The following is a 17,437-nucleotide window of genomic DNA, read 5'->3' on the forward strand; positions in this document are numbered from 1 at the left end:
TGTTGGCCAGGCTAGTCTCAAACTCCTGACCTCAGGTGATCCACCTGCCTCGGCCTCCCAAAGTGCTGGGATTACAGGCGTGAACCACCGTGCCCAGCCAAGAGAGGCTTTTGATACTAATTGCCCACTGATTAAGTTCTAGAAGGAATCTGATGAGATGTCAGGACTATGACTTTTTTTTTTTTTTTTTTTTTTTGAGATGCGGTCTCATTCTGTTGCCCAGGCTAGAGTGCAGTGGTGTGATCACGGCTCACTGCAGCTTTGACCTCTCAGGCTCAAGTGATCCTCCCACCTCAACCTCCTGAGTAGCTGGGATCACACATGCACATCACCATACCCTGCTGATTTATTTACTTCTTTGTAGAGGCAAGGTCTCCCTATGTTTCCCAAGTCTCAAACTACTGGCCTCAACCTCAAGTGATCCTCCTGCCTTGGCCTCCCAAAGTCTTGGGATTGTGGGCGTAAGCCACCAGCCTGGCCACAACTGTGACTTTTTACTGCTAAGGAAGAACATCAGGGTCTGTTCAGCAAGACAGGAACAGAAACAGACACGATATGTAACAAACCCTATTGGACCTAGTCTCATATTTTGCCCAATTTATTGTAATGTTTTAGAGATCTTATGCTGTTGCCCAGGCTGGAGTGCAGTGATGCCACCATAGCTCACTGCAGCCTTGACAATCTCCCAGGTTCAAGTGATTCTGCTGTTTTAGCCTCCCAAGTAGCTGGGACTACAGGTGCGTACCACCACACTCAGCTAATTTTTGTATTTTTTCTAGAGATGGGGTTTCATCATGTTCCCTAGGCTAGTCTGAAACTCCTGGCTCAAGTGACCCTCTTGTCTCTGCCTCCCAAAGTGCTGGAATTACAAGAGTAAGCCATAGTGCCAAGCAACATTTTTTTTTTTTTTTTTTTTTGAGACTGAGTCTCACTCTGTTGTCCAGGCTGGAGTGCAGTGGTGCGATCTCGGCTCACCACAACCTCCGCCTCCGGAGCTGAAGCAATTTCCCTGCCTCAGCCTCCCAAGTAGCTGGGACTACAGGCCTGCACCACCATGCCCGGCTAATTTTGTATTTTTTTCTTTTTTTTGTTTTTTCAGTAGAGACAGGGTTTCACTATATTGGCCAGGCTAGTCTCGAACTCCTGAAATCATGATCTGCCCGCCTCAGCCTCCCAAAGTGAACATACCTTTTTTAAAGCACAAAACTATACACATTTACTGAGGAAAAACAGGAAATGCCAAAAACTATAAGGCAAAAAGAAAAACCACCTAAGAGAGGTGACCCCTTTCATTGCAGAGCATTTCCTTCCAGGCTTGCCCTAGGCATTTTGTTTAGATTTTTAAAATCAGTGTCAAGGGGGCTGGAAGGGATTGGATAAATCTTTTGAGGAAACAAAGACTCAAATGTCGAGAGTACCATCACAGTAAGCACTCTTTACACAGAAACTACTTCTAACCCCCTTTGCTCCACTTACGGAGGTTATTCAGATCCCATCTCAATTTCAACTTTGGCATTCGAACTTAATTTGACCTCTGCAATATCTCAGAAAAGACCATACCTATTGTGGGCTGGGCATGGTGGCTCATGCCTATAATCCCAGCACTTTGGGAGGCCGAGGCGGGCAGATCACCTGAGGTCGGGAGTTCGAGACCAGCCTGGCCAACATGGTGAGACCCTGTCTCTAGTAAAAATACACAAATTAGCTGGGCGTGGTGGCGGGCGCCTGTAATCCCAGCTACTCTGGAGGCTGAGGCAGGGGAATCACTTGAGCCTGGGAGGAGGAGGTTGCAGTGAACCGAGACCATGTCACTGCACTCCGCCTGGGCGACAGAGTGAGACTCCATATTTAAAAAAAGACCATACCTATTGTGATACACCAGGGTTTCTCAAATTTTGTTTCCTATTAGTATCATCTGGGGAACTTGGAAAAAATTCCAATAACCAGGCCAGGTGCAGTGGCTCACGCCTTTAATCCCAGCACTTTGGGAGGCCAAGATGAACAGATCACTTGATCTGAGGTGTTTGAGACCAGCCTGGGCAACATGGGGAAACCCCGTCTGTACAAAAATTGCAAAATTAAGCCTGGCCAACATGGTGAAACCCCATCTTTACTAAAAATTACAAAAAAATTGATCCGGGCCTGGTGGCACACATCTGTAGTCCCAGCTACTCAGGAGGCTGAGGTGGGAGGATCGTTTCAACCCAGGAGGCAGAGGTTGCAATGAGCTACTGAGATTGCGCCACTGAACTCCAGCCTGGGTGACAGAGTGAGACCCTGTTTCAAAAAACAAACAAACAAACAAAAAGAGCAAAATTAGCTGGCCATGATGACGCGCATCTGTAGTCCCAGCTGAGAATTGCTTGAGCCAAGGATGAGGAGGTTGCAGTGAGCCGAGATTGTGCCAGTGCACTCCAGCCTGGTGACAGAATAAGACCCTGCCTCAAAAAAAAAAAAAAAAGAACAGAAAAAAGAAGGCCAGGCGCGGTGGCTTACAACTGTAATCCCAGCACTTTGGGAGGCTGAGGCGGATCACAAGGTCAGGAGATCAAGACCATCCTGGCCAACATGGTGAAACCCTGTCTCTACTAAAAGTACAAAAATTAGCTGGGCGTGGTAGGCGCTTGTAGTCCCAGCTACTCAGGAGGCTGAGGCAGGAGAATCGCTTGAACCTGGGAGGCAGAGGTTGCAGTGAGCCGAGATCATGTCACTGCACGCCAGCCTGGTGACAGAATGAGACTGTCTCAAAATTAAAAAATAGAAAAGAAAAATCTCAATAACCAAACCCTGGCCCAGACCAATTAAAACAGAATCTCTATACATGGGTTTCAGGCCTCAGTGGTTCTTGTTGTGTGTGTTGTGTTGGGGATGCTTTTGAGACCCCCACTCCTAACCTGTTCCCAGACCAAACTGAGGGTTGGACTTCTATTTCTCACAGCCCAATAATGAGGCACAGATGAACTAGGAAGCGTTTTTATTTCTGTAACTGGTTACAGGGAAAAGGCCTGGAGAAAATATTACCAGACCAACTCAAAATTCCAAAGTCTTCCAGAGCTCATATACCTTCTAAGCTGTATGTCTACTTGTAAGTGTGCATTCATTTAAAGACATAAGTAAGTTATTATAGTCTTTTAACCTATAAGATCTGAGTCCTCAAGACCTTCCTCGAGCCTCAGTAAATTTACTTAGTCTAAGTGGAGTCCAGGTGCTGGGGTGATTACCCTTATCTTGTCCCCTGCTAAATCATAGAGGTTTGGGGGAGTTCCTTCAAACCCCAGTAAACTTGTTTGTGGAGGCCTGAGGAGCTTCTTCAGACCTCCAATAAAGTTTGTTTAATCCTAAAAGGGCCCTGCTAAGAATTCCTTCGTTATCTTGTCATGCTCCAAGGCCCAGGAAAAGCCTAGGCACAATTCTGGGTAGGCTTTTGTTACATCCCAGCCTTTGTATAAGGGCACTGGCTCTCTCATCTTTTAATATTTAACTTAACCCTTGTAATCCCAGCACTTTGGGAGGCCGAGGTGGGTGGATCACCTGAGGTCAGGAGTTTGAGACCAGCCTGGCCAGCATGGTGAAACCCCGTCTCTACTAAAAATACAAAAATTAGCCAGGCATGGTGGCACGTGCCTGTAATCACAACCACTTGGGAGGCTGAGAGGCAGGAGAATTGCTTGAACCCGGGAGGCAGAGGTTGCAGTGAGCCGAGATCGTGCCATTGCACTCCAGCCTGAGTGACAGAGTGAGACTCCATCTCAAAAAAAAAAAAAAAAAAAAACCAAAAAAACCAAAAAGCCTCTCTTGGCTGCTTGCTCTGTGCCTTGTGCAAGAATCCTTCCAGCCCAGGAGTCACTCAGTAGTCTTCAAACATTCTAGTTTGCTTCTCTAGAGTTTCGGTCACATTTCTATCCTAAGCAAAGACTATATAATTACCGAGTTGCAAAAATCATCTTTCCAAACGCCAAAACGGAGATAGGAGGGAAAATAAAAGATGTGAGAGGCAGGCATCCTGGGTAAACCACTCTGATATTGCAGGGTTGGGATCCCCAGGGCACTGTGATGGCTAACTGGAACAGAATACAGGTATTTCTCCAAAGCCCAAGAGTTCATAAAAGCAAATTAGATATGATTCAATGGATTAATCAAGGGCCACCAGTTGCATTACCGACTACTAACTTCGCAGAAATGAAACACGGTACGCTGGGTCAAGGTTCAGTGAGACTGATTTTCCTAACATTCCAGGCAATAAACAGGCATGCTCATTCACTGATAAATGTTGACAATGACAGGTAGTGACTGTTGATAAGGTTTGATTGCCATTCAGGAAGTTTGTGTGACCTCTTTCCAAGTAATCACGGCCTTACCTCTCCCTTTTGAGCTTATCACAATTGGTGACTGTACACTTGTTTCATAGACTTCCCCACTAGACTGTGAGCTCCACAGGGCTGGGTCCCAGCTCGGTTTCACCACCAGGGTCTCTCGCCTAACTCGGCCCACGGGAGGCGGTTTTCAGCTGCTCTGGCTCCATAGCTCAGCCTAGCAGCGGCAATTGGGTGCCCTGATTTGGTCGGCCCCGCCTCCCAGGGCCTTACTTCCGGGATGCTTCAGGCGGGAGCAAGAAACATGGTCACATACAACGTAATGCGCCTGCGCACAGTCCGTCCTGCGCCTGCGCATTCCTGACAGCGCCTCCCGGACCGGACATAACGGTCCCCGCGCGGCTCCCCGAACCGGAAGTGGAGGTGAGCTGTCGCGGGCGGCGCCCGGCCTTGCTCAACGCCTGGCAGTCCCCACAGTCGCTGCCGCTGCCGAGGCCTCCTGCAGCCACCATGTCCGCCAGTGCCGTCTACGTGCTGGACCTGAAGGGCAAGGTACTGAGGGCTCCCCACCCTCCCTGTTGCCAGGCGACCGGCGGGGGCCTCCGCCCGCGGGGACCCACCCTGTTGCTAGGTAATCGGTTTATGAGCCCCACCCTGGTGTGAGGCAAAGAGGCCGGTAGACCTCACCTGAGAGCCCCACCCTATTTCTGGGTAACCGGGCGGGGGTCTTAAGTGGGTAATCCCCGCCCTGTTGCTAGGTAACGCGGTGGGCTGCAGCCACCGCGTTGCCAGGTGACTGCACCGCCCTCTGCTACCCGGCACCGGGGCCAGGGGCTCTGGACTCGGTGGAGGACCCAGAAGGGGGGTCGCAGCCGGCCTCGGAGCCAGGCAGGGCGTCCAGGGGCTGCGCGACCCTTGGCCGGGGGTGGCGAGGCGTGGCGGGGACTGGGTGCTCTGGAGCCAGTCCCGCCTTTTCAGGGCATTGCAGCTTCTGTTTATCGTGCACTTTCTCTCAGTAGGAATTTCTCCACGTTCATTGCGATAGTGAGTTACAAGGGTTAGGTGAGGTGGATGGTGATCACGAGTACCATTTTATAGAGGGAGAAACTGAGGCACAGAGAGGTGAAGTAACCTGACCAAGGTCACAGTGGTCACAGAGAAGTAGGAAGTCTATGGGTCCGATCCAGAAACATTTGTTTATTTAGCTGATATCTGGGGAGCTCCTACTAATGCCAGGCAGGATAGTAAGCCTGGGGTCGATTTGTGTTTAGCGAAAAACAATCCCCCCCTTTTTTTTTTCTTTTTGAGATAGTGTCATGCTCAGTCGTCCAGTCTGGAGTGCAGTGGTGCGATCTCCACTCACTGCAACCTCTGCCTCCTGGGTTCAAGCAATTCTCCTGCCTCGGCCTCCCAAGTAGCTGGCATTACAGGCACCTGCCACCACGCCCAGCTAAATTTCGTATTTTTAGTAGAGATAGAGTTTCACCATGTTGACCAGGCTGGTCTCGAACTCTTGACCTCAAGTGATCCAGCTGTCTCAGCCTCCCAAAGTGCTAGGATTACAGGCGTGAGTAACTGTGCCAGGGCTCAACAATCTGTGTTCTTATGACGTTCACAGGCTGATTGGGGAGTTGGATACTGATCTCCGAAAACACAAATAAATGTCAGTTGCAGTGGTGGGATGGGGCGGATGTGTTATACAGACAGTCAGCCTCAGCCCGGGGATGAGAAAGGGTTTCCCTAAGGAGGGGTGACAAATGGACCTGAGATACCAGGGAGCTGGACATAAACTGGATCCTGGGCATCTTCCCCAGAGGATCTGAGAAAACTTAAAGAAGGGATTGTCCCCGCCTTTTAGAAATGGTCCTCTGCCTTCTCCCAAGTCCATCCCAGGTGCAAGGCAAGTGGCTGCATGGCCCTGCATGGCCTGTTGCATGCAGAAGCAACAAGCACTGGTCCAACAATGTTAAACCCAACGTTGATCAGTGAGAGAAACAAACGTGGGTGTCAGGTCCTAGGTGAGGCGGGCAGGGGTGAGCCCTAAAGCAGCTGAGAGTGAAGAGGTGAAGTGGCTGCCCCTTCCTGCCCCACCCCACCCCCACACTTTCCTGAAGTCCCTGAAGCCTGCCCTGGAAGCCAACCAAAGCCAATAACTGGTGAGATCCAGTGCTGGGTTTCCTTCCCCCACCTTCTTGGAAGCAGGGAAGACACCCATCTTAGAGCATGCCAGGGGCTGGGTGTGTGCAGTGTACCCTGAGTCCTGGTGGCATGAGCCTTGCTTCCGCCCTGGCCACTGCCTCCCCAGAGGTGCCAGCGGGCTGCCTGTCTTGGCTGGCTTATTCCTTCAGCAAACATTTCATGAGCACCTAGAATGCACCCTGTCCTGTGCCAGGCATAGGGTGTCCATTGGCACCGTGGCTGTGGTGTTAGGGCTGAGCTCAAAACCCATCTCTGCTGCTCAGCTGTGTGACCTGGGACAGGCACCTTCTCTCTGAGCCTCGCTTTCCTCACTGGTCAAAAGAGGCTTTCATGGAGTTATTGTGCAGATTTGCTGAGCAGATGCGTGAGACAGGCTCAGCACCACCCATGGTCCATGTTAGCTTTCTCAGGCCTCTTGGTCTAGCAGGGGAGTCCCCTAGAAGCAGAGACATTACCACACAGTTGGATCCAGGCAGCCACAGGGGCAGGAACAAGGTCCCAAGTCCTGCAGTTGCTCAACCTCGTCTTTAGCCAGTGGAAGGTGGAGGTGGTTATGAAAGGCTCCCTGGAAGAGGGCAACGCCGGAAGTGGGTTTGGAAGGTGATCAGGCACGATCAAGTGGAAAAGAGGTATTGCAAGGGGCAGCCTGCTGGGGTCGCCGAACCAGAAGTCCTGGCTAATGCTGAGATGGGAGAGAGGGACCAAGGGGACCACTTCATTTCCAACAAGGAGCCACCGTGAGGAGACCATAGCCCAGAGAGGCATGATGAGACCTGCCTTTCAGAAAGCTCCCCAAGGCAGCCGTGGGCTTCCCTCCCTCCCTCTGCAACCATGATGCCCTTTCTTATTCTACAACCCACGGACCTCCTGTTTCCAAAGTCGGCCTCGTGAGCCGACTGCATTTAATCAAAAATAAAGCACACTGAGAAATTCATGGCCACGTGTCTGGTCACCAAGGACACCGGCGTGGCCACACTGGGCTGGAAGGAAGCTCTCCTAGTAGGAAGCTTCTCCACTTTATCTAGCTGGCTTCTTACACCACTAACCACCTCCTCTTCAGCGCTCCCTTCTGCTTCCGGGAGGCCGCACTCTGGGGGGTTTCCTCCTGTTTCTCGCACTGCCTGCTCTCCTCCTTTTCTGCCCTCCTCAGGGCCGTGGAGCGGCTCAGGCCCACGTGTGCCTCCCCATGCTGTCACTCTTCCCAGGTGGGCTTCGACTCATGTCCATGGGCCGGTGACTCTTGACTTTGTCCACAGCACTTCTCTGGAGATCCGCTGGCCTCTGGGACACTGGGGAGGTCCCGCCGCCACCACAAATTCAGCATTTCTCTAAATGCATTCCCTGTACCTGCTCTCTCTCCATCTCAGTGATGCCATCACCCATTCAGCCATCTGCACTGGAGACCTGGACATTATCCTCGCTTCCTTTTTCTCCTCACCCCCATATTCACTCCACAAATGTTTACTGAGCACCTACTATGGGCCAGGCCCCGTTCTGGGTGCTGGAACACAGCTGTGAATGAGACAGGAGTTATCACTGTTCTCAGGGGATGTCAGAGAATAGACGAGGATACAAATAAATGTATAACACAGCAGGTGATAGGGATAAAGCAGGGGTCAGGGTGCAGAGGGATGGGACATGATCTCAGAGCAAGCAGGAAGGACTTTTTTTTTTTTTTTTTTAGACAGAGTTATGTTCTATCACCCAGGCTGGAGTGCAATGGCACAACCTCAGCTCACTGCAACCTCTGCCTCCTGGGTTCAAGTGATTCTCCTGCCTTAGCCTCCCAAGTAGCTGGGGTTACAGTCGTGCACCACCATACCTGGCTAATTTTGTATTTTTAATAGAGATGGGGTTTCACCATATTGATCAGGCTGGTCTCAAACTCCTGACCTCGTGATCCGCCCACCTCGGCCTCCCAAAGTGCTGGGATTACAGGCGTGAGCCACTGCGCCCAGCTGGGAGGACTCTTAGAGGAGGTATCATTTGAGCTGAGGCTTGAGAAATGAGAAGAGCCCAAGGTGGGAACAGATGTGGATCACTCAGAGACCAGCTAAGGGGCCAGGCTGGAGGGGAATGAACCAGGGCAGCGCAGGCAGAGGCGTCAGAGAGGCTGTGAGGAGCCAGACCACACCGGTCCTTGGGAGCCACAAGGACAGACTCGGGCTTTGTTCTCAGTGCCGGGGAGGCTGGGGTAGGTGGCAGTTCAATAGTGGGAGAGAGACCCCATCTGGCTTCTGTGTAGGCAAAGCCCTGTCACCCTTTGTGAGGAAGGACCTGGGGTGTCAAGAGTGACAGCAGGGGGAGGGGCTGGTCCCTCAACACGTCATTACCTGCCTCCCTCCAGTCAGTCCCACAGGCCACGAAGGAGACACTAGGAAAGGAAGGTGCCACCCTCCACCACCCCCAGTCTCTCCTTAAGAGAACAGAGGCAGCGTGTGATGAAATGCCAGGTTCTGAGGCAGCTGGTTCCCAGGATGGTCAGCGCCGCAATGGCCTTCTCAGCGCGTTGCTGAGTCCTGCAGCTGGCTGTCCTGCAGGCCCCAAGAGCTGCAGCTGCTCCAGGCAGCATCTCCAACCGCAGCCGTGCCCAGGCTAGCAAAACTTCCGACCTCCTTTTTTTCTTTAATGAGATGTAATTTGCATTAATAACCTGCACTTATCTAAAGTGTACAATTTGATGAGCTCAGTCATGTGGGAAGCCGTAACTACACATTCCATCGCCCCCGAAAGCTTCCTCATGCCCTTTTGCTGTCCAGCCCCATCCCTAGGCAGCCACCGATGTGTTTTTCATCACCATTTTCTAGGCTTTAATACACGTGCAGTCATACAGGATGAGCGCTCGTTTGTCTGGTTTCTCTCAGCCAGCACAGTGATTCTGATGCGCCCGTGTATCGGGAGTCCGATCCCTTTCATTGCCGAGGCGTGCTTCTCATGGTGTGCACGGACAGTTTGTTTCTAGTTCACCTGCTGAAGGACATCGGCATTGTTTCTAGTCTGGGTATGTTTCAGTTAAAGCTGCTATTAACATTCTCGTGCTAGCCTTTGTGCAGACATGTGGTTTCATTTCTCTTGGGTAAATAACAGAGAGAGGAATGACTGGATCGTATGGTAACACTGGGTTTCATTTTTTGAGAAACTGCCAGACTACACCAAAGCAGCTGTCCCATTTTCCTTTCCTATCAGCAGTGGACAGGGTTTCTGGATGCTGTATATCCTGACCCACAGGCTATGAAAGAGAGAGACCAGGAAGAGGGCTTCTTCTCTTCAGGCCACCGGTAGACTTCAGTCAATACGAATCTTCAGCGGGAGTGGGCGCCCTGACACAGGCGGGAGAACAGGGTGCGTTGGCCCAGCAAAGGCTCTGAGAAGGTCTGCGTTGAGAGCTTGTGAGGCATTACTTAACCTGATGTCTTTGAATGATTCGGTCCTGGACCTTTGCCGCAGAGTTCCCCTCTACCCTCACCCTGCAAAGAACTGCAGTGGCCCCTGTGGACGTTCACACTGGGAGATGCTCTTCTCCAGGAATTCCCTGGGGGATGGAGATCAGAACGGCATCCAGTCCTGTTCTTTTGCGGATAGGGGCCATGACCGGAGTCCCCATAGGGAAGCAGGCTGGTGCATCTCAGCCCCTGCCCCAAGCCTCTGGATTGTAGAACTGAAAATGCAAGCATCGTTCCTCTTCCTTCCCCACCCCAGGTGCTCATCTGCCGGAACTACCGTGGCGACGTGGACATGTCGGAGGTGGAGCACTTCATGCCCATCCTGATGGAGAAGGAGGAGGAGGGGATGCTGTCACCCATCCTGGCCCACGGGGGGGTCCGTTTCATGTGGATCAAACACAACAACCTGTATCGTATCCCTTTACTGGGGCAGCTCCCAGGAAACTCCTGTGTGGGTGTTGGTGTGTGTGCACATCCACACGCCTTCAACCAGGACTGGTTTGTGCACAGCAGGAGCATTGGACACAGCCAAGCCCTCCCGGAGCTCCCTGCTGCCTGCAGAGACAGGCAGAGAATGCACGATGACATGCGTGATGGGTGTGGGGAGAGGAGCAGGTGTGACTTGAACTCCTTTGGCCCAGGGGCCCAGGAAGGGAAGTGACACCCTGGAGGAAGCCTGCAGGGAGGCCTGGCTTCTGCCAACTGGAGGGGCAGGCAGGCACTAGGCGTGGGTGAAGGCTCTGCAGGGGAAAGGCTCATTCCAGCAGCTGCAATCGGGGTGGCTGGAGCCTTCGAGAGGGGGCGTGTGGCAGCAGTGAGGCTGGAGTGGTCAACGGGGTCTGGGGTCTCAAAGAACATCATCTGAAATGTGACAGGAAGTCTTTGGAGGCTTCTAGATGTGCATCTTCTGGAGGTTGGCTGCTGAGTGGGGCAAGACTGTGGGGACAGGAGAGGACATGGGTAGGTGAGGAGTAGACTGGGGCCATCATGCAGGTGGGAGGGGAAGTGGCCTGGACCACGGAGGGGTGGTAGGGTACAGAGAAGGGGAGAGACTCCTCACAGTCCTGCCCAGATCTCAGAGCCCCCCACCCTTCCTGTCCTTGGGCCCATGGGGAGACTTGGCCAAGCCAGTTTCTATCCAGGAGGTCTAACTGGCCACCCCACGGCTTTGGGCAGACCTGCAGGCCCATCTCAGTACCCACACTACTGCGGAAGGGCCTGCTTTGCAGCCCACAGCCTGGTTTGAGCCCCAGCTCCAGCAGTTCGTGGAGGCGAATCCCTCACCTTCCCACAGTTCGGTGGGAACAACAACCCCTCGCTGCAGGACCATTCGGGTCAGTTGAGCTGACTTGTGCATATTGCTCCCAGCAGACATGGGCTCTCTGCCCTTTCCTGTGTTCTTGGAGACACTTGGGGCCTTGCCAGTACAGTGTGGCCAATGGGCCAGAACCTCCCCTGGAAGCTCTTTGGAAATGCAGAATCCCAGGCTCCACCCAGCCCTGCCCTGTCAGAATCTGCATTGTAGGAAGATCTGTTCCTTGTGACTCGTGTGCACATTCCCATGTGGGCCGTGCTGGTCCAGGGCTCCCTGTGGTGTGCCTCTGTGTATATTTCACCTGGGTCTGGAAGGCCCTGAGAATAGCTCTGAAGATGATCTTAGGTGGCTTTTAACCCAGGGAGCTGACAGTCCTCTGAAGCCACCCAGGTATTGAGAGGAGGGTGAGGTGGCTGTGGTCCGAGCTCAGCAGGAGCCATCAGATCAGTTTCTGGTTGGGCCCCCACATTTCACACCTGGGCATCTAGGGAAGAGGCAGGGAGGGCTCACCCCTCTGGCTGAGTGGACATCCTTTCACCCCCAGCCGGGACAGTTCTCAGCAAGGCTGTGGCTGAGAGGCACCCATGAAGCTGAGAGGCACCCACTGCCCCTGCTTGTAAAGCATCTGGGGAGGGCACGTTGCCAGGCAGCAGGAGGGAGGCCAGCGCTCGTTTGACTGGGCCAGCATCCCTTTCCTGGGGCCCTGTGCTGTTCTGGGGTGAGGCAGGAAGAGAGAGGATGCAGCCCCCGCCCTCCCTCCTAAAGCTCACCGCTGGGCAGACAAGCCAGGCGGCACAGACCTGCTGTGAACAGGGATGTCCAGGGTGCAGTGCGTGGGCTTACAGGGGAAGAACCAACCTTCTCTGGGGGCCCATTAGGGAAAAAAGAACTGACGCTGGGAGGCAGGGGCTGGCTCCCGTGGTAGAAGGGAGCATCTGTGCCAGACATCTCACATACATTGCCTTGGTGAGTTCATTCACAGGCCCCCATTACACAGGAGAGAAATATTGAGGTTTCTCTAGAAAGGTTTATTTCATGGGCCAAGGCTTATGTTTCCAAAGACAGGAAGGGCTGAAGCCAGAATTGGCCCTGGCTACTTGCCGCAGAGTCTGGCCATGGGACCCTGGACCTCATCAGGGTCATGGCGAGGTGTCCCCTTTGGAGGAGCAGGGCCAGTGTGTCCTGCTTTCTGCTCCTGGAATGAGCCTCACTCCCTCCCTGCTCAGAGCAACTCCTCACCCAGCCACTGGGACAGGTGCCCTGTGCCACCTGCCATCCCTGTGATTCTCCATCTCAGTGAGTGCTCCCTGGGGCCTGGAAGCATGTCTTTCTGGTGACTCCCGTGTCCCAGGTGTAGCTTGGACCAGGAGCTTGGTAGCCTACCATGGGCCAAGTAAATGACTGGCAGTGGGGGTAGGGAAGGCTCTGAGGGTTGTAAGGGTTAGAAGGTCCCTCCATGAACCGGGATCTTCCAGGCAGCAGCCCCAGCCTCTGAATACTCCTTAATTCTGACCACCATGCAGTGGTTGCCACATCCAAGAAGAATGCATGTGTGTCACTGGTCTTCTCCTTCCTCTATAAGGTGGTGCAGGTGAGTCTCGCTCAGAGGGGCCATGGGCTTGGGTGGCAGTTGTCTTGGCTCTGCTTGTGGACCTCCCCATACCTGGCCATCTTAGAGATAGCCATGGCCTCCCTAGGGAGTGCTGGGGCTGGAACCCCAGGAAGTGGCAAAGGGGAGCCCCAAACCCCTCCGCCATGCCTGTGGAATTCTGTAGCTCATGTTGCTCCCTGACCCTGGGGAAGAAAGGAAAGTGAACAGGAAAAGGTGGGGCTGAGCAGAGGTGCCCTGACCCTGGAAGGGACAAGCAAGTCCCCCAGCCAGCTTTGGAAGGATGTGGGGTGACCAGCTGATGGGCTGGAATAACCAGCAGAGCTGCAGAGCTGAGCCAGCTCAGAATCTCCCAGGGGGCTCTCAAGGCACAGATGCCCGAGGCCCACCTTGGAGAGAGCTGACACGCCAGGCCCAGGCTGCCAGTGAGATGCAGACAGCAGCCAGGGCAAAGGTCCTGGGACAGGTGTGTGTGTGGTGCGGCCAGGGAGGCCAGCATGCCTGTGGCAGAGTATGAGGCTGAGGTCAGCTGAGAAGAGGGCAGATTATACAGGAGTGTGGATTTCATTCCACTTCTTTTTTTTTTTCTTGAGACGGAGTCTCGCTCTGTCGCCCAGGCTGGAGTGCAGTGGCCGGATCTCAGCTCACTGCAAGCTCCACCTCCCGGGTTCACGCCATTCTCCTGCCTCAGCCTCCCGAGTAGCTGGGACTACAGGCGCCCGCCACGTCGCCCGGCTAGTTTTTTGTATTTTTTAGTAGAGACGGGGTTTCACCGTGTTAGCCAGGATGGTCTCGATCTCCTGACCTCGTGATCCGCCCGTCTCGGCCTCCCAAAGTGCTGGGATTACAGGCTTGAGCCACCGCGCCCGGCCTTCATTCCACTTCTGATGAAAGGTAGTGGAGTGCTTTAAGCAGGAGACTGACGAGATATGGTTTGATCTAAAGCAGCCTCTCTGGCTGCTGAGCAGAAGGAGGACTTGAAGGCAGCCTGGAGGCCAGTGAGGAGGCTGCTGCTGGCTTCCTGGAGAGGATGAGCCTGGCTGAGGCAGGCTCTGGGGCTCAAGAAAGTGGGGAATAGGACCCAGGAGGCCTGTGCTGGGCCTGGGAAAGCTTTCATCCCTCACTGATGCCGCCTGTGTTGGGGAACAGGGGCAAGCCTGGGCGGCGAGGGCTTGGGGAAGGAGCTGAGGGTCACCTGGGAAGGCCCCACGTGCAGGCCAAGGGCTGCCTTCACTGGACCCGTGGTGCTGTCACAGGCGGGGCTGGGCCTGGCTGTGATACCTGTGGTTTCCAAGCAGAGGCTGGGCGATCACAGTCCTGAAGCGCGCGGGGTCAGCAGATCAGAGGATGGGGGATGAGGGAAGGGGAAGGTCCTCACCCAAGGGTTGGGCTGTTCCTTTCTGCTTTAGTGACGCCCCTTCCTTCAGCATTCGTGCCTGCAAAAGTGCTTCTAACAGTCCCTCTTCTTTGGCGTCCCTTCCTTAACCTTCTGAGCTTTCCATTGAAATGGGGAAGATGGTAGCTCATCAGGTCCTCGCCTGAGTCACTCCAGACTCAGGAAGGGATGACAGTTACAGTCGCTCAGGAGGGGCTGCCTGCCTGGGAGTGTCTGGGCAGGGAAGAGAACGGGGACATCTGTAGCAGCTCTAGACTGGTCCCACCCCACAGCCAGCCACTGCTGTCGTGCTGCCCCATTACCTGGGTCCAGGGCCTGTAGCACGCCACCGAGCCTGGGAAGTGGGCTGTTGGTAGGACTTAGTGGGCAAATGAATGTGTGCAAGCGTTCATTCATTCCTCATCTGTCTGCTCAACAATCTGCCTCCCATCCCTCCCTCCCTCCCTCCCTCACCGCCACAGGTGTTTTCCGAGTACTTCAAGGAGCTGGAGGAGGAGAGCATCCGGGACAACTTTGTCATCATCTACGAGCTGCTGGACGAGCTCATGGACTTTGGCTACCCCCAGACCACCGACAGCAAGATCCTGCAGGAGTGAGTGGGCAGGGGTGGGGCCTGGGGCCAGGCCTGGGCAGTGTCATGACATCGATGTCATCAGGTGTGGAAACAGAGGGGCAAATTTGTGTTCGTGTTGTCCCCCACCCGCCTTCCACCTCCAGCCGTATTCGGGTTTTTACTAAGTTGCTTAGTGGTTTTAATTTGTTTCCTCCTCTATACCCCCACGTAACAGTGCTTTTCCTGTTCCTCGTCTTTACTCTCCATCCGCACGGATGCCCTCAGTCCGTTGCTACTAAGGTAGCTCCTTTGTTTTTACTGTCATAAATTGAGACTGTGATCGAAATCTCTCCTCTTTGGAATCCTGCCCTTCAGACAGTAAGCAATGTGAATTAAGTGCTTCCTGGGGGCCAGGCCCCAGCACTTCACATTCACTGGATTCATAGCCTGCCCATTTACTGTCTCCCCGTTTTACAGGGGGTCAAGCAAACAGATTCCCCGAGAAGCCTGTGTTCCTAACCACTGCACCTGCTGCTCCCTCAGCGGGGTGGGGTCACCAGGTTACGCTTCGAGGCGGCAGTTCCATCCGCATGCTCAGCGGGGATGGGTAGCAGCTCACACGCACTTCTTGTTTTCCTCCCCAGCATGGTCTTCTTGGCCCCCCCAAAATGAGCACTTTAGACTCTATAACTTGAGCATGTTGGCTTTTGGAAATTATGAAGATTTTCCTGTATGAAGCAGCCCCAGGTGAAACCACAGGCTGCCTTTTCTGGAGCTGCTGAAATCCAGGGGCTGTTTTCAAGGTGGCCAGAACCTGCCCTGCACCCACCCTGACCCTGCCGAAATGTCAGGGCCAGAAGCTGTGGCGTTGGTGCAGGTGCCACCTGCTTCATTCTGAGCATGTGGCCCCACAGGTACATCACTCAGGAAGGCCACAAGCTGGAAACAGGGGCCCCGCGGCCCCCAGCCACCGTCACCAACGCGGTGTCCTGGCGGTCCGAAGGCATCAAGTATCGGAAGAATGAGGTGTTCCTGGACGTCATCGAGTCTGTCAACCTCTTGGTAGGCCTCCTTTCTTTCCTTCTTCTGTAGGGTTTTATCTCCTCCATGATAGAAATAAACACAGCATTTTAAAACTGGCAAAGCCCCAAGAGCCATTCTGTGTGGTAACAAATAGTAGGATTCAGTTTGGGCCACTCATTGAAATGTAAATTTGTCGTATCTTTTTTTTTGAGACTGAGTCTCATTCTGTTGCCCAGGCTGGAGTGCAGTGGCGCAATCTCGGCTCACTGCAAACTCCGCCTCCCAGGTTTAGGCGATTCTCCTGCCTCAGCCTCCTGAGTAGCCGGGATTACAGGCACCCGCCACCATGCTCGGCTAAAGCTTGTTTTATCTTTATTAGCATTTATGCTGACTGAGAATCCATACATGCACATTATTTTTAAAAATTAGAAGCAGGGTATGAGGTTAGAAAGTAAAGGGCTCTTATCAGTCACCATGTACAGAAAAAAGAAAAAAAAAAAAAAAAGAAACCAAAGGGCTCCTATAATCAGAAAGATTAGGATTTATTCACTGTCAGCCTCTCGGGCCTCATTCTGTAGATAGACAGAAACAAGTATGTTGGTTTTTTTATAAACCTGAGATCATAAGATGTGGTTCTCCTGCAACTTATTTTTTTGTTGTCGTTTGGGTTTTGATTTTGCGTTCAGTGTTACTGTTTTGTATATATTTGTTGTTGGTTTTTTTTTTTAGTTTTTTTAATTATGAGGAAAGTTGACATTTTGAAAATGAATTTTAGTGCTTGTGCAGATTTGTGTGCCCATCACCACACCCAAGACACAGAACCTCAAAACCTCCTCATGTTGCCCCTTTGCCGCTCCACGCTCCCCTCTTGCCCATTTCCTGGCCGCCATCCATCTATTCTCCATCACTGGAGTCTTCATCGCGTTGTGATTGTCACACGAGCGGCATCCTGTGTCACTGTAGCTGTCTTTCCGAGATTGTCGTATGAATGGCGTCGTACAGTCATGAGCTCTCAAGTCTGGCTTCTTTAACTCCTTCTAATTCTTGGCGATTCATCCAAATCCAATTGTTTTGTGTATCAAAAGTCTATTCCCTTTTATATTTATTTGTATTTATTTTCTGTTCTGAACCACAGAAGGACATTTGGGTGGTTTTCCAATCTTTAGCAATTGTCAGTAGAGTTGCTAGAAACATGTCGTGTCCAGGTTTGTGTGTGGACATAAGTTTTCATCTCTCTAGGGTAAATGCCCAGGAGTGGGGTGGCTGGGTCACACGGTAAGTGCATGTTGACCTTCATAAGAAACTGCCAAACCATTGCCGTTTTGCATTCTCACCAGCAGCGGATGAGGCTTGTGATGACCCCACATCCTTGGTCAGTAGTTTTATTTTTGTCCTCCTAATAGGTATGTAGTAGTATCTCAGCATAGTTGGGTGGTTTTTTTTTTTTGAGATGCAGTCTCGCTCTTGTCGCCCAGGCTGCAGTGCAATGCCGCTATCTCCACTCACTGCAACCTCTGCCTCCCAGGCTCAAGCGATTCTCCTGCCTCAGCCTCCTGAGTAGCTGGGATTACAGGCGCCCACCACCA

At 52.8% G+C, this 17,437-nt stretch overlaps 1 protein-coding gene across 4 annotated transcripts in view; it reads left to right on the top strand.

Moving 5' to 3' along the window:
- The first annotated feature begins 4,393 nt into the window (after positions 1-4,393).
- The window catches only part of AP1M1 (adaptor-related protein complex 1, mu 1 subunit), a 34,699-nt gene continuing 21,655 nt past the window's right edge, over positions 4,394-17,437 (top strand). For 2 of the 4 annotated variants that reach the window (XM_011953261.1, XM_011953262.1), the window contains exons 1-5: positions 4,394-4,865; positions 10,212-10,368; positions 12,794-12,861; positions 14,737-14,867; positions 15,743-15,890. In XM_011953261.1, the coding sequence (XP_011808651.1) occupies positions 4,824-4,865; positions 10,212-10,368; positions 12,794-12,861; positions 14,737-14,867; positions 15,743-15,890 (546 nt within the window). In that variant the 5' untranslated portion in view covers positions 4,394-4,823. Of the gene's footprint in view, positions 4,866-10,211; positions 10,369-12,793; positions 12,862-14,736; positions 14,868-15,742; positions 15,891-17,090; positions 17,127-17,437 lie in introns of all 4 variants that reach the window. The other 2 variants (XM_011953260.1, XM_011953263.1) reach the window with 2 other exon arrangements.

Source organism: Colobus angolensis, unplaced genomic scaffold, assembly GCF_000951035.1.
Source record: "Colobus angolensis palliatus isolate OR3802 unplaced genomic scaffold, Cang.pa_1.0 Scaffold36, whole genome shotgun sequence".
Taxonomy (NCBI): domain Eukaryota; kingdom Metazoa; phylum Chordata; class Mammalia; order Primates; family Cercopithecidae; genus Colobus; species Colobus angolensis.